General features: G+C 37.9%; 1 protein-coding gene across 1 annotated transcript; it reads left to right on the top strand.

Annotated features, from left to right (window-relative positions):
* Window positions 1-5,425: 5,425 nt before the first annotated feature.
* On the top strand, window positions 5,426-6,718 carry LOC308687968 (putative nuclease HARBI1; the record flags this gene model as incomplete). Its single annotated transcript, XM_081360785.1, has 2 exons — window positions 5,426-5,858; window positions 6,348-6,718. 2 exons carry the CDS (start codon window positions 5,426-5,428, stop codon window positions 6,716-6,718), a joined length of 804 nt encoding a protein of 267 aa, XP_081216911.1.
* Window positions 6,719-21,870: the final 15,152 nt, after the last annotated feature.

Here is a 21,870-nt window from a genome sequence, read left to right as displayed (position 1 = left end):
CGGGTTGGCGCACCCCCAATCCCCACTTCAAAAAAATAACGCAACAAAGCTTTGTTTTATCGCCATATAAAGACTCATGTTTAATCATGCGCAAATAACCAGAACACGCATGACAATAACAACATCAACAAAGTTTCAATATAATGCAACAAAGCTACGCAGAAGTTTCCACTTTTAAGAGGACGAGTGACAGACACAGGCTCAGTAACAGAAAGCACGGTTATTTTCAGCCGTGTAAAAAAGAAACATTGCAGCAATATTAAATGACCGTAAATGACCGTGGAGCTAGCATCATCATCATAACACAACGGTTATGGAAATTAGAACGACAGTACATTGAATTAAATTGCAACGAAGTTACAAACGATCCACAACATTAAAGAGAATATAGGCTCCGAAATAGATAAAATAAATAAAAACGAGGATCAATCTGATACTTTTCAAGTACGACAATAAAATTAGCCTACACACGATCCACAACATAATTAAGTAACAAAGAGCATAGGCTCAAACATAAAATAAACAACTATATATATATATATATATATATATAAAGAGCTCACCAAAGCTGAATTTGTTTGATCAAAAATACAGTAAAACTTGTAATATTGTGAAATAGTATTACAATTTAAAATCTTATTTGAATATGTTTAAAAATGTAATTTATTCATGTGATGTCAAAGATGAATTTTCAAAATCATTACTTAAGTGTCACATGACCCTTCAGAAATATGAAAACAGTTTGCTGCTTAATATTTTGGAAACTATAATTTTTTTCATGATTCTTTGATGTATACAATTTTCAAAAGAACAGCATTTATTTAAGACCGAAATATCTTGTAACATTACACATGTGACATGTTTTAAGGTCACTTTTGATCACTTTAATGCATCCTTACTGAAAAAAAAATTCTGACTAACCAACAAATTTTTGAACGGCAGTGTACATTCAGTTGGTCATTATTACAATATAAACACTATCAGACTGATCAACAAGGTATATCTTCATTTACCAGTCGAAGACGGAGCCACTTTCTGCTCTTATGTTTACTCCGTGCACTTTCAAGGGCTTCATCATATTTGTCGTGGTACCGGTCTTTGCAGCAATTATTTTACCGCAAATACTGCATCGCGCGCTGTTGGCATAAAGCCTGGAGAAATGTAGCCATACTTTTGATCGAGTCTTTATGGTATTGTGTGTGTGTGCGCTCGCGTCTCATATGAGTATGTGCGCGGAGAGTTTGTGTGTGTGTGCTCGGGTCACATTGAGTATGTGTATGTGCGCGAGTTTGTGTGTGTGTGTGTGGGCTCGCGTTTCATATAAGTATGTGCGTGGAGAGTTTGTGTGCGCGCGCGCGTCTCATATGAGTATGTGCGCGGAGAGTTCCACGCGTCTCGTGTGTGTAGAGTTTGCGTGTATGTGCGTGAGCGACTTTAGGTGTGTCGTTGTGCATTTCATATGTATTTGTTTTATCAAAAACGAATAAATTCTAGTTTTTTTATTTAAAATAAAAGGAAAAGGAACTTACAAAGGAAATGTTTACTGTTCATGTTTTTTTATTGTATGGAAAAATCAACTGGTTTCCGCCACGGGGAGGCATCTGAAGAACCAGTCTCTGGCTATAGACAGAGAGGATTTTTTCAACAGTTACACACGTATGCCTTCAACTTAACTCCCGATGAAGAATGTGGACAGCATGTGTCACTGATTAGATCAGGAAATATTAGATAAGAGCCTCTAGAACAGTGGTTCTAGAGTTTGTACAGCTCTGCACAGTTTGTATGTCTCCCTCATTTAACACACCTGATTCAGATCATCATCTCGTTAGGGAAGAGCTCTGAACTGAACTGGGTGTGTCAGATAAAGGAGACATATAAAATGTGCAGAGCTGTGGGTCCCCAGGACCAGGATTGAGAACCACTGGTCTAGAGGCTCTCTAAATCGTGCTTCTAATCTAATATTTCCTGATCTAATCAGTGACACATGCTGGCCACATTCTTCATCGGGAGTTAGATTGAAGGCATACAGTGTGTAACTGTTGAAAAAATGAGAACATGTTAAACATTTTAATTTACGCTAAGTACGATTCTCTTTTTGAAATATCAAATCGGAGGCAGGTGCTTGCTGAGCACTACTGAAGGGGACTGAAATGAACACGGTGCAGCTGACGGGAATTATGGTTAACATTGTTTGTAATGTCAATTTTTTAGGAGTACTTGCTTGTGACCATCTTCCCAAAGAACCTTTGAAAGATGTACCGGCTCTATTAATTTGTAATACGGATCCATCGGATGAACCAGGACAGCACTGGCTAGGCTTATACATAGATCGAAACGGACTCGCTTGTTTTTTTGACAGCTTCGGTAATCCACCGCAATCAGATTACTTCCCGAGATCTATTCTCGATTAAAAAAAAACAACAATTCTACACAAATTCATTATTGTACCAGACAAGTCCAAGATTTTACTTCAGTCACCTGTGGGGAACATTGTGTATTTTTTCTATATCATATATCACGAGGAATTGAGTATGAAAATATAGTGAAATTTTACCATCACGATAATCTGTTAAAAAATGATGTTATGGTCTCTCTTTTTGTGAAAAAAATTTAAACCCATTGTCTGTGATAGTAAAAGATTTAAATGTATCTAGTGTGTACAGTCTGGTAAAATGTTCCAGTCTTATTAATTCCTGTGTAACGAATAAATAAAGAATATGTACAGTATATGTAACGAATAAACGACTCGTAATCAGATTTAGTTTTCTTTCTTTTATTTGACATCAAAAAACAATAACACAATATACACAAAATACATCTTTTTTTTTTTAAACACACAAATACTCATAATGAAATACAAAATATCACACATGATAATATTTTGTAAAAAAAAAAAAACACATAACTATATCATTACATATAATTGTTAAAAATCCAGCCATTGCTTTGCATCTAGTGGGGGTGAGTTAAATACGTTTTCATCAGAGGTGTGTGTGTGTGTGTGTGTGTGTGTTGGTGTGTGGTGTTTTTTCAAAGACTTAGTAGGTGCAGAATCAAAGCTATCCGCTTTTGTTTTTCTTTTAAGCGATTCAATCATCCGTCTTACATTCTGATTGGTTACAGTCGAATAAGGTATATGTAATCCTGCAAATGCATTCAGAAATTCATACCACCCTGCAGGACGACGGTTGTCACGGATCATCTGTGGTGATGTTAGGCTCTTTACCAGATCAAATATATGGGATCCGGGAATGATTTTCCCTTTATAAACAAATTCTCTGTCAACTGTCCATGAAGACAAGTGTTTGGCTTTGGACATTTTATCCATAATGTATTTAAAAAATGTTAAGCTTCTCTGAGGAACAACTCTTCTGAGACGATTACATCATCACTGATGTCAACACTATGGGAGGTGACAGGTGTCTCATGTTCCGGCAATGTAAGAGTTAGAGTGTTACTTTCCATATGACCGTGTTTTACCACACTTAAATATCGTTGTAAAACAGTGTAGAGCTTGGATTTTTCGTAAGTGTCCAAATCGTGTCTCTGTAATATCTCTCTAATAGATGAGTCTAGGTTTTCCTCCACAACCGTATGGATATTTTCACGAGGCGGTGCAGTCCTTAGTCTGTCCAGCTGATGTTTTGGCACAAGATACAGTTTTTCAGTATGTTGCATTTTTCTCTTCAGATTCAGTTTCTAGTTATCAGACTAGTTATGAAAGGTAATGCTACACTTAGCAGTGGTAGCAGAAAACCTCAATTTGATTAATCATACGTCGCTGCTTGGGTGTCGACTTGTATAATAGCTTTAAGAGGTAGAGATTTCTGGAAAGCCTCGAGCTCATTGTTACTTCTGGACGTACACCACCGGATAGTCTGAAAAAAGATCCGTTCTGAGCCGGAATTTTTCAGGGGTTTGTGGTTTATAATCTATTAATAAGTAACTGTAAGTACGTTCGGTTGCATCCTGGTACGCTTCGATTAAAAAAAAAACGTTTAAATATTATTCAATAATTTGTGTTTAGGCTTATATAAGATTTCCCCTGAAAAAACTTATTTTGTATTAATAGCAAACAGCTCATAGATCTATGGTGCACAAATTGTGTAAAAATTCGTTCAATTAGACTGCTGGATGCTGCATCTGCCATAACATCATCCAAGACAAAAAGTGTCAGACATCTTCTGTCAGGAGGGAATAATGAGTCGTCATTCAGATTCTGTGGTATGCCTTCAATGAATTTAATATAAAAAGCATGTAACATTTGATCATACATTGGTTGCCACACTAAAAAAAAAATTTGTGTCTAAACATAAGATATATGTATTTGAATTGCATAACAAATTTCCATGCATTTGGATTACATAGTTTTAACATAAACCAATCAATAATCTGAATGTGATTCATATTTTTAAGTCATATCTAAATGAAACAGATAAGATTTATGTATTTGTATTAATAAACTGAATGTGATTTATATTTGTTAGTCGTATGTAAATGAAACAGGTAAGATTTATGTAATAGCACACAGAAAAATGCCCATGTTAAATTAACACTGCTCAGTGTTCATATGTGTGCACACTACAGAGTTAAAGCAGTGTTGAAGTTAATGAGATAATTAACTGATGATTGAGCATTAATTATGAACACCTGCTGTTAACAAGCAGAATCACTGAAGGAAAGAGAAACACAAGAACTACAGCTGACTTCAGCCACAGCCTTAGATGAAATCAACTGAAGAGAAAAGAAGACATTAAATCTGTGAAGATCTCAGCAGAGGAGGATTAAACAACTCCACAAACAGCATTACCAGATGCTATACAGTGGGAAAACCAGCCTGGCAACATAGTGCGTATTAATAAAAGGACACCACATCCTGCCAAATTCCAGCTGCACTAATTGTATTGTGTTCACAGAGCTCACAAGCTATCAGAAAGTTGTACGGCAACCACGTCCGGCGCCAAATAGAACTGGCAGACATAGACATTCAGTACAAGAAGAAAAAGATGGAAAATCTTGCACTGGAGTCCGAAATAAAAAAGAGGACAATTAGGAAACTGGACCTTGAAATAAAAAAACTTGAGAGGGAGGTGAGATATGCCTTCAATGTACACTGTATGCTAACTGTAACACAAATGTATTAATCATTATTTTTCTTTCCTCCCCCAGCTCCAAGAAGATGACACAGCTCAAAATAAAAATTAGGTATATTCTCGTAAAGTCAAGTGAGCCATGACATATGAGCTCTTATTGTGAGCACACAGGACGGTGGCATCTTTCTAAGGTTTTTTTTATTTTCCCAGCAATCAGTACAACCAAGTCATCGTTATAAGGCACCGGCCTCTTTTGCCCACCCCCCCAGCACCAGGTGTGGCCACTAGCCTATTTGAAGGCCCAAAATTGTGTGTTCCTTTCTGCTCTGACAATGGCATGCCCATTCTTGCGAGATGTGGTGGATGAAGAAGCACTTGTGCTGAGGAGAGCCTTCAGGCGAGAAAGGGTCTTCAGGGACCGGTTGGACCCACTGGCCTTCCCTGATGACCATCTATATGAAAGATACAGGTTTTCTGCAGATGGCATCAGGTATCTATGCAGACTACTGGGTCCCAGGATTAAGCACCGCACTGCACGGAGCCATGCACTGAGTGTGGAGCAAATGGTTTGTGTGGCCTTGCGCTTTTTTGCTAGTGGAGCCTTCCTGTACTCAGTGGGGGATGCAGAACAGCTGAACAAGGCCACAATTTGCCGCACAATAAGGAGTGTGTGTCTGGCTATCAAAGCATTAGCAGATGTCTTCATCTCCTTCCCTGGCCACAGAAGACTCTGTGACATCAAAGAGGAGTTCTATAGGATTGCAGGTAAGAGGATCTACAAATTACAGGACAACTGTTAACACATAGTAGGATACTCATTACTTTGTGTGACAGGTTTCCCCAATGTCATTGGTGCAGTAGACTGCACACACATAAGGATAAAAGCCCCCTCAGGTGCCCATGAGGCCGATTTTGTGAATTGGAAATCCTTCCACAGTATTAATGTTCAGGTGAACATAACTTTTTGATATTGTCCATTGACGAACACTCTGCATTGCCAGTGATGTGCATTGATTGGTGTAATATTCCTCATCTTATGATTTCAGATGGTCTGCAATGCTGACTGTGATTGATCAGCAATGTTGTGGCAAAATGGCCTGGCTCAGTCCATGACTCCAGAATCTTTCGGGCCTCTGAAATCTATCAGTGCCTATCACAAGGTAAGCCACACAACCCCCATTTATAACCATCATGGCTGTGTCAAGAATATCACTGTGTTTATGAGGTAGTAATGATGAGATTTTGTGTTGACAGGTGAATTCTCTGGTGTGTTGCTGGGAGACAGGGGGTATGGCTGCCAGCCTTTTCTCCTGACACCTTTCACAGACCCCCAGGAAGCACAGCAGGCCTACAACCATGCCCATGCCAGGACCAGGGCCAGAGTTGAAATGACCTTTGGCCTCCTGAAGGCACGCTTTCACTGCCTTCACAAATTAAGGGTCAGCCCTGTTAGGGCATGTGATATTACTGTGGCTTGTGCTGTCCTCCACAATGTGGCCTGCCTGAGGAAGGAGAGGGCCCCCAGAGTGCCACCAGCCATGGACTGGGACAATCCGGCAATCTTCCCTGATGACGACAGTGGTCGGCTGCTGAGGGACCAATATGTGTTGAATTATTTTAGTTAGTATGTGTGCTTTCAATTTTGGTTAAATATGTCCTGCGGTGGCAGAGGAATTTGGGTTTTTTTGGGTTCGTTTTTTTACGAATTTGGCCTCTTATGATGTTTGTGCGGTATACTGTGTGTAATACAAGGCTGCAGGGAGGCTATTGCATCCATTCATTTGTCTGTTCAGTTGATGTGTATGGATTTGTCCTGCATTTATTTTAGTGTGCAGACATGCAGGGTGTGTTATATACAGACCTTTGAATGTGTATGTATCATTTTGTATAATATGCTTTGATTCTGTGCTTTCCATCTTGTAGAGTCACTGTGACTTCAGTTTCGAAAGGAGCTGATGGTTTACCTGCTTTGTTTTGTCCTTATTCAATAAAGGAACATAATGTTACACATTGTGTTTTTATATTCATATGGAATGTGTATTTGTGTATTTGTTTATATGACAGAGTACTAGGTCCACACTGAGGAAAAAGGATAAAGTCATAAATTTATGAGGCTGGTTCTTTCTGCAGAAAAGCTACATATTCTTTTAACAGTTTTGATACTTATGACAATGTGATACTTAATATTCTGGCACATCAGCATGTCTTTGTTTATGAAACCATACTGAAGTACAATTTCACGAAATGCCCCACATCTGTCATTTTAACAACTGTCCTCCTTTAAAACAACTGGTTACAATATTATGACTTGTCTTTTTTTTCCCTCTGTGGCCCTAATATTCTATCATTTTATATATAGCCTTATAGTCTATGGGAAACTGTAAATTATCTAATGATAGCAACATCATCTAAAAATCATTATTTATCCAAAATGATTGAAATTAATGATCACAAACGTTTAAATAATGACAGTGGGTCTAGTTATATGTGATAACAATGTATAGTGAGCAGTGAAATAACTATTGGTTTCCATTTGTGGTGACTGCTGACTGACATTAGGGATGAGATTAAATAGATCCTTGAATTTAGCCTGGTCTGGAGCAGGCTAGCTCCACAGAATAAATCTCCATGGTAATTTATACCATAACATATCCTCCTGCCCCCTATCCAGCTTTAGTGCAACCGGATTACGGATCAATTGAGCCAGGATCACCAAGATATCCTGGCTTAATCCCTTATCCTAGTTTTGTGCAACAGGCCCCTGGTGATGTTGGCTGTTTATTGATGATGACAAAGTCATCATCATGTAATTGCCTCATTCGCTGATCTTGTTCAGTGTCTAATGCTTTTTAATATTGTTTTATTCATAACAGAAGCCATTTGATTTTAAAGCATGAAATCTAACAGTGTTGTTTATCAAACAATATACTTTTTTTTTTTTTTTTTTTTTATAGTTAGTGCACAAAAACCTTTCATCTATGGCGTTACTTAGACTCACACAGACATCAAGAAACAGCATATGAATCTCAACAATGGTTGACAAAAGATACAAAAAATCCTGATGCATAATTTATTAATGCCGCAATGCATGCTGGGAGATATGGGTGAGTTTTGATTGGTGGTACCCAGCATGCACTGCAGTATGAAGCATTTCATTGATTGTCACCATTGTTGAGAGTCATACACTGATTCTTGATGTCTAAGTAATAATGTAGAAGAGAAGGTTTAATGCACTAAATGTTTTTAAAATTCTTTATATTATTTGATTAACTGTTGGATCTAATGCTGTCAGGTCACACAGCTACTATAATAAATAAAACAAAATCACGTAACCCCGATAATCAAAGCACTGACTAAACTTAGACACTGAAAAAGATAAGTGATTCAGGCCACAATATGATGATTACACCTTCATCAATAAACAGCCAATATCACTTGATCTCATTTTCTCTTGGCTTTTTTGCTGCAACAAATGTGTTTTATAAACACATAATTATAGCAGCCAAAGAAAATGTGATATTAAAGAGTCAATGGTCAAGAGCCCAACTAAAGCAAACGCTAACCACCATCATGGTGACTTTAAAATACAACTATTGATTTCATTCAAACAGAAATGAAATAAAGTCAGTCTGGTTAGTGCTGTTGTGGAGTTGTTTAATCCTCCTCTGCTGAGATCTTCACGGATTTAATGTCTTCTTTTCTCTTCAGTTGATTTCATCTAAGGCTGTGGCTGAAGTCAGTTGTAGTTCTTGTGTTTCTCTTTCCTTCAGTGATTCTGCTTGTTAACAGCAGGTGTTCATAATTAATGCTCAATCATCAGTTAATTATCTCATTAACTTCAACACTGCTTTAACTCTGTAGTGTGCACACATATGAACACTGAGCAGTGTTAATTTAACATGGGCATTTTTCTGTGTACTATTACATAAATCTTACCTGTTTCATTTACATACGACTGACAAATATAAATCACATTCAGTTTATTAATACACTTACATAAATCTTATCTGTTACATTTAGATATGACTTAAAAATATGAATCACATTCAGATTATTGATTGGTTTATGTTAAAACTATGTAATCCAAATGCATGGAAATTTGTTATGCAATTTAAATACATAAATCTTATTTTTAGACCAAATTTTTTTTTTGAGTGCAGGATGTATACACGTACACAAAATTATCAAACTTGACGGAACACATTTTCTCTGAATTATGCATCAGAGTCTTCACAAAAAAAGTCTTCCCACTACTGCTAGGACCGCTAATAACAGCCAAACAGTCAAAAACATCTGTTTCACACATTTTCAAAATATTGTTAAAACCCGTAAGGTAAGGTAGTATAATCTGGTTGGAGTACTCGCTTATCATACACGATGGAAAAAATTGTCACATCTGACCTATTGTGCAATGTGAAACGACTCTTGTTTTGTGTGATGGTGTGTGTTTTTGCTGACAGGTTTAATTTGACACCTGTTTCGACATAGCCTCGCACAAGACCGATCAGTCTCTGTAATGTAACTATTTCATTGTTCTCTTCAGTTAGCGTGACCCCTTTAGCTTTGAGGCACGAGCGACCATTGGCTGTGCGAAAAGCATACGATTTCGGTCCTGAAGAACAGAACTCAATAATAAAATTGTGAGCATCTAACTCATTCGTGAGCTGTCCAAGATATGCTCCTGTTTCAGGCATCCATTCGCCGATTTTGGACACAAAATCCGTGTCTGCATAAATCGCACATCTGCCTAATTTGTCCAAAAGATTATACAACTCCAGTCGAGCGTAAGCGGTGGTAAAGATACAAACGAAAACATTAACATCGCGCGTGGGAGCGGGATCTTGCGCCGAGCTACTCCACTGGATTAAGGCGACTGTGTCAGATACGAAAGAGAAATGCTGTATTACGTGGGTGCTACTAAAGAGACGCTGTGTGGATTCTTCCGGGTCTGTGAGAAGCTCTGTGGTTGGCAAATGCGAGCGCAAAAAGCAGCGACCCCACAATGTGTTCAGAATCAATTTGCTTATGGATCTTTTCGCTGGATTATGGATTATTTTAGAGGTGTCTAGCTGAATCCCCTCTTTTTCGAGATATTCTTCCACGTAAGATTGTTTTTCTGCCTCTGTCACTACATGAGAAGGGAACCCGGAGGCTTCCTGTTTGAATTTTAGAAATGTTTTGACGTAACCGGTGAATAAGATATCAGACGTATGTGGAAAATGCCATACCTTGTGTATTTTTATTATACGGTAGCTGTATTGAATAGCCTTCTGGAGCTCCACGCTTACCAATGTGCCTGTGATTGAACGAAAGTCGTCAGTATGACTGCATTGTGTGTCCTGAATCTGATTTTCGGCGCACGTTCTACAGAGAGGGAACATCAGTTTGCCAGCACATCTGTAAGGCAATACAGGGTGATACAGTCCTCGTGGGGGGAGAACTGTCGCTTTGACGAGACCAAAATAATTCTCCACCGGTTCAAAATCCTTAAAAATTATTTTAGGATGACCTATAGGATACGTTTTACTAGACTGAACGTATGGATACAATGATGTATAGTCAATGTAGTCGTGTAGTCGATTATCTCATCATCAGCTACTTTGTGGTAGAGCTTGTATGCATTTGTTCGCCCGCCGAAGAGCGCCTCACGAGGGCGTAGTCTCTCAGGCGCTGCGTAAGACTCCATAAACTCGATGACGTCAGGATCTGTCTGTTTTAACCCCTCCCACTCACAATCCCAAATAGAGATAACACGCAAACCATACACTTTACGGAGGGATTCTAGTTTTGCATCCATCTGTCTCCTAAGAGTACCAAAAGACACTTTTGATAAAGGATTAATTTCATCTGGTTTAAACCGACAATTGTGCCCGTGGTAAAAACAGCCTAAATACTCAAGGGCTATTTTTTGTCTGCTGTCAGATTCATAATAACCGTCAACGTGATATTTCCCAATGGTTCTCTCCATGATTTCTATATCAACGTTTTGACTCGTTTTAATATACTCGAGCCACTGAACGGATACGTTTGAGAACGTTTTATACTGGTTTATGTAGGCGTGGCTGTGTGTTAGAGCTAGTGTGTCGCGAGAGAGAAAGTTCGTTTTGAAGGTCTTCATGCATGTCCCTGGTAATGTTATTGATTTAAAAGGATACATTTTTGTAATGCTAAGGAATTCGGATCTGTATCGTACGCACGCTTCTCGTAGAATAACAACATCGTTTTTGCAGTAAAACGCAAAATCCTTTTTAAAATCAAAGACACTGTCTGACACATCTGCGTACCACTCATCAAATTGTGTGCACTCGGTTTCACTCATTGTCTCACATCCATAACTCTTTATTGCTCCAATATAATCCGCATTTTCTGATTTATTGAAACGATGTGGGAAGAAACCCTTTTCGTTCGCGTTTAGGTTTAACGCAGCGGGTATCTTTGCGAGTTTTAACCCCCTGGGCTCGGCGGTATCGTCGGCAATACCAGCTCACTTTTTTTCTTATCAGTACAAAAGAGACTCTAAATAGTCTGTTGATTTTGATTTTACATGTAAGTGTTATACATCAATCAAAACGCTTAAATGTCTTCTTTTATTTGTGTACACTCATAATAAAATCAAAATGTTGTGTTTTCCGTAAAATAAAGAAAATAAACATGATGAGCGTTCTGCCGTCTCTCTCAATGTGAATCTCATTCTGAAACGCGACAGAAAATGACCTGTAACTCAGCGAATGTTTGTCACACAGACTTGAAACGCATGTCTATACAACGCTTGGAGTCTCTATTTTTAAAGTCTGTAAGTTATATAAAAAACAAATATTCTCTGTTTAAGTAATCTGTATGAAAGCAGCGGCATGTACAGTTTCTCAAACGCTTCCTCATTAACTCTAATGTGACCACGCCCATGCGCATGCACAGTTTTAACACCTGATAACAACCATGATCCATCACTCTTCATAAACCAGATAGAACAGGCCTCTCAAAGCAACCACAACGTATCAACTGATTCCACTTTGACATTACAAATCTCTATTGTGAGAGATAAAACAGGGGGTGGCAGTAGGAAAATTATGAGCAGGAGAAATATGAGAAGTTTATGATCACAGATCTGGATCATTTTCTGCTTTATCTGTGAGCCGCTGGTGGCCTGTGTTATGAAGAGCTCTCTCTCTCTCTCTCTCTCTCTCTCTCTCTCTCTCTCTCTCTCTCTCTCTCTCTCTCTCTCTCTCTCTCTCTCTCTCTCTCTCTCTCTCTCTCTCTCTCTCTCTCTCTCTCTCTCTCTCTCTCTCTCTCCCACTCACTCACTCACACACTTCCCTGCCTCTTTCTCTCTCACTCACTCACTCACTCACTCACTCACTCACTCACTCACTCACTCACTCACTCACTCACTCACTCACTCACACACACACACACACACACATTCATTCATGCACACTCACTCACGCGCACACACACACACACACACACACACACACACACACACACACACACACACACACACACACACACACACACACTCTCTCTCACTTCCGGTGCGATTGTTGAGCAAGTGTGTGCGGGTTGGTGTGAGCGTTGTGCAGACTGGTGTGAGTGTTAAAGTGTTAAAGTGGTGTGGTGTGAAAGTTTTTTATTCTCTTCTTTCTGCTGTGATGGATTTTTTAATTAATCAACTAAATAATCAACTAACATTTGTTTTTCTTGCAGGAATGACATTCCTATGCTTTTACATGTTTCCAAACTCTTCAGGGAAAACTTGTGACTTTGAGTGTGTGTGTGTATAAATAAAAATTAGGGGAAGTGAAACTAGATAGATTACTAGTTCTCAAACCTTGTGATAAGTAATCACAAAAACAGAGTTTGCTTGTGCCATTGACAGAGGGAAAAGTTTGGGGCTTTTGAACCAATTGAACCAATCATATTGAAGGTGACATGTTAGTCACTATAATCTTATTTGTTGTCTTGATTCTATAAAAACTGTTGTATCCGTGTTTTCTGGTGGGATTCTCAATGGAATTTGTCTGAGATCCTCCAGCCTTGCTTCTTGGGAGAGATTCCCTGAGAACTGCTCGGGAAGATCTCCTGGTCGTGATTAAAGCATTTAAAGGACATTTGCTGAAGTCTGTTTGTCGATTATTCCTGCGCAGGAAGTAAGCTAGTTTAGGTTAGTTAGGTTAGGTGACTATTATTGAACTGGGACGTCGATTTGTAGATGAGACCCAGATAGTTAGGTTTAGGGAAAAATCTCCCACACTGCTTATCTTTGTGTTGATTTTGTTGTTGTCCGGTTTGTTAATAGTTTTGTTAGTTTAGTTTGAGGGCCGTGTGCGATCCGTTATTTGGAGGCATGTCGGCCGAGGAAACACAGGGTTTGAGTTCACTCACGAGACGCCATGAGATTAAGGTGGCGTCTGCGGTGAGCGTTGAGGAACATTGTTTGGCCGTTGGGGAAGTGGTGGGACACGCTAGTGTTTTGTCCGCTTCTAGAATGAACAATGCAACAGTGTTTTTTCTGGATAGTGTAGACAAGGCGAATGAGTTAGTAGAGCGGGGAATTGTTATTGATGGCGAATTTATTTCAGTTCTCCCACTCTCCTTACCAGCGAAAAAAGGTTATTCTATCTAATGTACCACCTTTTGTTAGTGATGGATTTTTAACGCAAGCTTTGACACGCTATGGAAAGTAGGTGTCCCCAATAAACAAGATTCCAATTAGTAGCGAGTCGCCTTTATTGAAACATATTGCTTCTTTGAGGTGCTTTGTGTACATGATTATTCTGGACGATGCGATCTAGATCTGACACTGAATTTTCACAGAATTGACGATTTTAGCTATGCTATTTTCATCACTACTGGAAAAGTCAGATGCTTTGGATGTGGTAATAAAAGACATTTCATTCGGAATTGTATGAACAAAAATACTGAGGGAGAAGAAGGAAAAGAAAATGGAACAGTTGAACAAGTGACTAAAAAGATGTAAATGCATTTTTGAGCTTTTTAAATGATAAATTATTTAAATTTTTTTGGAAGGTATTTAAGGAGAAGAAATCTTCCTTTAAATCTATACAACAATGGTGGTTTGTTGCACCTTGTTCATTATATGGCAAGGTGCCGATAAAACAATTTATGCAACAATATACTCGAAATGTCACAAAAGAATTGAATCGTTCTTTAGATATGCTTGAATAAGATGGATTTACAAAAGTGTTTTCAAACCTCAAGTGATAGTAATTTAAGGGAAACCCTTTAAAAGATAAAAGCTGAACTTAAAGAGCTGTTAGAGCATAAAGCACAAGGAGCATTAGTTGTAATATTGATCAGATGGATGCACCTTCCAAATATTTATTTAGTCATGAGAAGAAAAATGGGCAAAAACATTTAATCCATGCTCTGCATTCTAAGGATGGGACTTTGTTATCTAATCCCAGACAGATGCGTGAGGTAACAATGCGGTTTTATCAGTCCCTTTACAGAAGTGAACTTGACCCGAAAAAGAGGGAATAATCTCAGAAGACTCCAATGAAGAACTGGGATGTGGCCTAACTCTAGGAGAGCTCTATAAGACACTCTGAGATATGGGGTCTGGGAAAGCTCCGAGTGTGGATGGGCTTCCAGTGGATTTTCTGAAAGCTTTCTGGTCGGAGATGGGAGATGACCTGCTGGAGGTGTTCAATGACAGCTTACTGAACCGTTGAGCTACCGAAGGGCAGTGGTTACTCTTCTTCCCGAAAAAAGGAGATCTCACTGAGATTAAGAACTGGAGGCCAGCATCACTTCTGTGCAGTGATTATAAATGACTTCGTAACAAGGTTCAGATGTTATGGGAAGGAGGAGGCGGGAACCGGCGGACATTCAAATATTTTAATAAATAAATAAATACAAAAATGGAAGTATAAGCCAGCAGCCCCTCGCGGACGACTGCTGGCCACACACAAAACAGAAACAAAACATAACATAAAATCAGGCCTGTTCCTCTCTCGTTCTTCACTGTCGTCGCTCCTCCTTTATGCTTCCGCTCCTCCATGAGAGATTCGAGACCGGTGCGTCGCGCAGGTGTCACTCATCAGCAATCATGCCACTGGCCTCGTGCCGCCCTCTCACGGCCCCGGTCTCATCCTGCTCGCCACAGACTTTCTTAAACTTTAGCTAATAGATTGACTAAAGTAATAGGACAGGTGATCCATCTAGATCAATCTAATTGCGTACCAGACAGGTCAATTTTTGACAATATTTTTTTTAATTAGAGATATTATATAGGCTTCCAAATGATTTAATATCAAATGTGGTGTGTTGTATTTAGACCAAGAGAAACCGTTTGATCAGGTTTAGCATGCTTATCTATGGAATGTTTTAGAAGCTTTTGTTTTTAACCCCTTGATCGGCAGGGATCACTGGTGATCCTGGATTATTGTTGTTCAAAATTCATTACTTGTCAAAACATCACACTCTTACTTGATCTGGACAATCTCAGCATCATAAGAAAGGTTTAAGACTCCAGCTTCGATATTTGACCACTGTTTGTGATTAAACTGTTTTGCAGTGACATTAATTTCTTAATTTATGCCAGGAGAGCAAAATAATTAATCTGTAACGTTCGTTATTTTGAATAGAAATCATCACTCATAAAACATTAATTCTCGTCTACTCCGGTTTATTTGTCTTCAAATACATAAAATATACAGCATTCACCAGGGCTATTAGTCCAATGGTGCGCATATTTGGAGAAATAATGATTAATTATTAGCTAGATGTGTGTCTACTCTTCCTGATTTGCGTCATATTTGATCTCAGAGCTCTATCATTTGCTGTACAGCTGTCAATCATCTCACGTGGTTCAACATGACCATAATCCTGCATCTTCTGCATGACACGTCCTGTGTACACTTCTTCATTCTGGACATCCGTGATAAGGTCTGAGTGTACAGCTGGTGTTGCAATTTTAAAAAACAAATTTTCTGGGGACATTTTATTTTCTGAGGGGGATCCCCTTCATTTATTATTTTAATTATTAAACTAGATCTGGTGACTATAATTATTATAGTTTTTTATGGATACAATTCTAAAATTTAAAATTATGCTCTACTCAAGTTAGGGAGTTGTATTACACACTGTTTATCTAAATTCCCAAATTCACTTGTTATTATAGGAGGAGATTTTAATATCACCTTAGACAACTCCCTTGACCGATGGCCACCTCACAGTGTAAATTATCATAACTCCACACTAAAGACCTTTATGCAGAAATGTAGTGTAATAGATTTAGTGTAAACGCGTCCTGTGTACACTTCCTCATTCTGGACATCCGTGATAAGGTCTGAGCGTACAGCTGGTGTTGCAATTAAAAAAAAAAAAAAAAATTCTGGGGACATTTTATTTTCTGAGGGGGATCCCCTTGGTCATTTCATTATTTTAATTATTAAACTAGATCTGGTGACTATAATTATTATATATTTTTATGGGTACAATTCTAAAATTGAAAATGATGCTCTACTCAAAGTTAGAAAGTTACACACTGTTTATCTAAATTCCCAAATTCACTTGTTATTATAGGAGGAGATTTTAATATCACCTTAGACAACTCCCTTGACCGATGGCCACCTCGCTGTCACGGAATGGGTAGGTGGAAGTAGCGAGGACTCAAGTGCAGAAACAAATAGCTATTTATTAACAAAAGAATTAAAACAAAACTACAAACAATAACTACCCCATGGGGGAAAACAAGAGAGATCATAGGCGGGAACAGGAAACACAAGGGAAACATGGACAACCAGCGAACCAGCACAGGACTGCAAACACAGGGAGACTAAATAGGGAAGCAACAAAAGAGGGTAACGAGGAAAACAGGTGGGGCAAATAAATCCCTAATCAGGTAACAAGGTGGGAGGGGCTAGACAACTGACAGGAGAGCACATGGCACAAGGAAATACATGACAAGCCATGCGCTCACAACAAACCAGACTATACACAAACACATGACAAACCGGGAATGCCAGAGCTCTGTCACCAACCCAAGATGAAACCCAAACAGAAGTGACAGAACTCAGACACTCGCAGTGTAAATTATCATAACTCCACACTAAAGGCCTTTATGCAGAAATTTAGTGTACTAGATATTTGGAGTGAGAAATTCCATAGTATTATTTATTTCACGTGGAATAATAAGGCATGTACCGTTAGTTCTATATGTATAAAAGAAGTCCTTATTACAGAACTTAAATTTAATAAATCCCCTGGTGTAGATGGTTTAAACTCTGAATTCTATAAAACCTTTTCAGAAGAACTTGCTCCTTTTCTTAAATCCTTTCCTTGCTCCTTTTAAATCTTTTCTTACAGTCTATTGAGTATGGTAAACTCCTGAATTTAAACAAGTGTGAATTAATGTCTCTTAAAAACAATAATCTTCTGTCAATTTGTAATATTCCCATTAAAGATGAAATCACATATTTAGGTATTAAGATTGTAAAGAATGAAGATGAATGATGTAAACTTAATTTTTCACCAGTCATTGACAAAAAAAAAAATAAAAATAAAATAAAAAAATAAATCAGTGGTTAATAAGAGACCTATCCTTGAGGGGGAGAGTACTGATCACAGAGGCAGTGGGCATCTCGAGACTTACATATGCAGCGCTCTCATTAGCAGTTAATGATAATACTTGTACAATTATTGATAAAATGCTGTTTAACTTCTTCTGGAAAAATAAAACTCATTATATAAAAAAATCTGTGGTTATGAACTCAACTGAAAATGGAGGCCTGAACTTCTTAGATTTTACCACCCTTAATCACACCTTCAAAGTTAAATGGATTAAGCAATTCCTTAAAAAAACACCATCTATCTGGAATATTACACCTCACTTCATCTTTTCACAAGTTGGTGGTCTCCAATTTCTACAGTATTACCAAGCTTCCTTTAAAACTGTCCAACTTTCATAAACAAATGCTTCTTTCCTGGAATTTAATCTATAAACACAATTTATCTCCAAACAGGTGTTTTATCTGGAATAATAAGCACATTCTGTATAAATCTAAATCTTTATTTATTATGAATTGGTTTTGTAATGATATAATTTTTGTTAGACAACTGTATAACAATGAAGGTCTTATGTTGACCTACTCTGAATTCCTTTCTAAATATAATATTCCAGTTACTCCTAAGGACTTCGCTGTGGTTATGGATGCTGTTCCCTCTGGTCTAAACATGCTTCTTAAAAACACCTGTCCTCTGTTCTCTCCATACTCGTTGGATCCTGCTGATACTGAAGTAGGCCGTATCTGTTTCTCTCTTTCCTGTATTAAAAATAATAATCGTTGTGTACGGGCTTTGTTCCAAAGGGATATTGTCTCCAGACCTGCTATTATAACATTCTGGAATGGTTGTGCTGATAATCTGTTATGGAATAAAATCTGGAAACTTCCTCACAAATATTTAATCACAAACAAAACTCATTTATAAATATTACCCATGTAATTATTATCTTGTGAACAGATTTAATTGTGATATTGATACATTTTGTACATTTTGTGATCAACATGATGAAACATTTTATCATTTATTTTGGAGTTGTCCTCATACAGTTTGTTTTTGGTCAGATTTCTGTTCCTTTATTAAGGCTCATAAACTCTCAGAAAAAAAGGTACAAAAGCTGTCGCTGTGGCGGTACCTTTTCAAAAGGTACACTTTTGTACCTAAAGAGTACATATTAGTCCCTCAAAGGTACATATTAGCAGAGGTGGGTAATCCAGGGGCCAAAGAGTAAAAGTCCTGCCATATGTTTATTCCACCCATAAACTCAGTCAGCTGATTTCACTAATTAGTTCTCTCTCCTGCTGAATTGGAACAAAATACTGAGGAGGACTTTTACTTTCTGAACCTGGACTTTACACCTCTGCATAGCAATGCCACATGTCAGCCAAGAGTAAAGAAATAAACCAGAACTCTGCTAATATGTACTCTTTAGGTACAAAAGTGTACCTTTTGAAAAGGTACCGCCACAGCGACAGCTTTTGTACCTTTTTTTCCGCTAATGTTTTGCCGGCTTCTTGAGCCGTGTATACTGCAATGCTGGAGACATTGCCATTGGGAATTTTTGGTTTCATAGTATTTAAAGGATGAATATGAGGGGCTGCTGAAATTGTCGAACTGTTATTCTGTAATGTACTGCCAATGAGAGACTATCTGACCAAAAACATTGCTGGACTAGACTGGTTAATGTGTTTGTCATGTACATTTTTAACTTCCTAAATTTTTTGTTTCCCCCCATTTTAGTTTCATTTGGGTCAAGTCCAACAGAAAGTATCCAGCTGCGAACTCTTGGCCAGCTTTTTGTCGTCAACTACACACATCTAACACATCTAAGTTTACTTATTCCAAAGATGGACAGTAGAGCATGTTGTGATGTTGCAGGGCTACAATAATATAGTTTCTTATCAGCAGCCTGATCCTTTGGACACCTCAGGGAAGTCTTTCTGTGAAAGCAGCCTGCACTTTTTCTGCTAATACGGTCAAATGTGACTATTTAGTGATGCCACTAAAAGTCATTTCCAATATAGTGGTGGCTCAAAGTAGGGCTGGGTGATATATCGATATAAAAAATATATCGATATATTTTTAAACGCGATATGGAATTAGACCATTTCGCATATATCGATATAATTCAAATTTGCGCTGTGATCCTTGCTCAAGGCAACAGCTGACCCGGAGCTCTCTGCACTGCTCCCCGCGCCCCCGCCCCTCCTTTTCCACTTTGCGTGCATGTTTAGAGCATGTATGTTATGAGAGGCAAATCATTACTACTTCAGAAAACCCAGCACAATAGGAACTACCAGGCAGTGACATAAGTGTACACAGCAAAATCCCCAGTGTTAAATTAACACTCCTCAGTGTTTATATGTGTCCACACTACAGGGTGTTAAAAATTAACACTGAAGCAGTGTTGAAGTTAATGAGATAATTAAGTTAACACTGAAGCAGTGTTGAAGTTAATGCGATAATTAAGTGATTAATTAAGTGATGATTGGCCATTAGTGGTGACACCTGATGATAACAAGCAGACTCACTGAAGGAAAGAGAAACAAGAACAGAAAAGAGAAACACAAGAACTACTGACTTCGAGCCATTATTGCACTTATTATTTTACCAGTTTGACTTTATTTCTGTCATACATCTACACACGGTCTTATTTAGATTTAACAGAAGTTTAGATGGTAATGTTTTATGGAATGTTTCGTTTCATGTCACCATTATGGTGACCAGTGTTTGCTTTAGTTGGGCTCTTGACACTTTATTATTTAACATTAAGATTTCTCTGGCTGCTCCAACTCTGTGTTTATAGAGCATATGTGTTGTGGCAAGAGAAACTATGACTTGGGCTGTGTTTCCTGAAAACATTGCAAGCCTAATTTGATCGTATAGACCATTTGTTGCAGTTGGTCTGCGATCAAGTTAAGTTTAAGATGCTTTTGGAAATTCAGTCCTGGTTATGTTTCAATGATGAAATTACTAGTGACCTGATTCAATGATGTCACCCAGCATTATAAACTGATTATCTAATTGTTTTATTAATTTTTCACTACAGTAGTTACTTCCAGCAATGTTTTAAAGATCTGAAGGATTTAAAATCACACACAGACATCAAGAATCTACATATGAATCTCAACAATGGTTACAATCAAACAAATGCTTAATGTTGCAGTGCATGATGGGAGCCACCAATCAGAACGCATCAATGGCTGACATCATGCATTGCAGCATGAATAAATTATGCAGCTGAATTGTCCTGTAATTTTCATTGTTTTTTTCTGTTTGCTTTTATTTTGCTATTGTTTTGTTCTGACTTTAGTATCTTGTTTTGTGATGTTCAGAGTTGATCTGTTTGTCACTAGTTTGTTTATTGTCACCATTGTTGAGATTCATATGCGGATTCTTGATGTCTGTGTGTTTAAACACAACAACTTCTTTGCTCAAAGTATTTTCAAAATTTTTGATATTGCTGTTGGATCTCAAACTATAGAATCTCAGAGCTACAATCACCAATACTAAAACGAGACATTATGCATATAGTCATAAATTTAGAGTCTGAATGACATCAGTGAATCAGGACATTACATGATGATAATGTCATTATCATCAAAACATACAGGTCATGTTTTCTCTTGCAGTAACAAATGTGCTTTATAAACACAGAGTTGTAGCAACCAAAGAAAAACATATTTTAAAAAATGAAAAGAGTCAAGAGCCCAACTAAAGCAAACACTGATCACCATAATGGTAACTTGAAAAGAAAAATTCCATAAAACATTACCGTCTAAACTTCTGTTGACTCTCAAGAACTTTTGTCGATGTATGACAGAAATAAAGTCAAACTGGTAATAAGTGCAACAATGTGTAATGACTCGAAGTCAGTAGTTCTTGTGTTTCTCTTTTTTCTGTTATTGTTTTTTCTCTTTCCGTCAATGATTCTGCTTGTTATCATCAGGTGTCACCACTAATGGCCAATCATCACTTAATTAATCACTTAATTATCTCATTAACTTCAACACTGCTTCAGTGTTAACTTAATTATCTCATTAACTTCAACACTGCTTCAGTGTTAATTTTTAACACCCTGTAGTGTGGACACATATAAACACTGAGGAGTGTTAATTTAACACTGGGGATTTTGCTGTGTACGCTGAAATAAAGTCTTTCACCTCAGAAAAACAGACTTTCTTGTCCTGTCAGCCGATATACTGTCCTCGTAGCGCACACTCATCAATTGCACGCGCAAATGCGGCGGCGC

Source organism: Scardinius erythrophthalmus, assembly GCF_964197995.2.
Source record: "Scardinius erythrophthalmus genome assembly, chromosome: 3".
In the NCBI taxonomy this organism is placed as follows: domain Eukaryota; kingdom Metazoa; phylum Chordata; class Actinopteri; order Cypriniformes; family Leuciscidae; genus Scardinius; species Scardinius erythrophthalmus.
The sequence above is the reverse complement of the archived record's forward strand: the minus strand, read 5'-3'. Positions and strand labels throughout refer to the sequence as shown.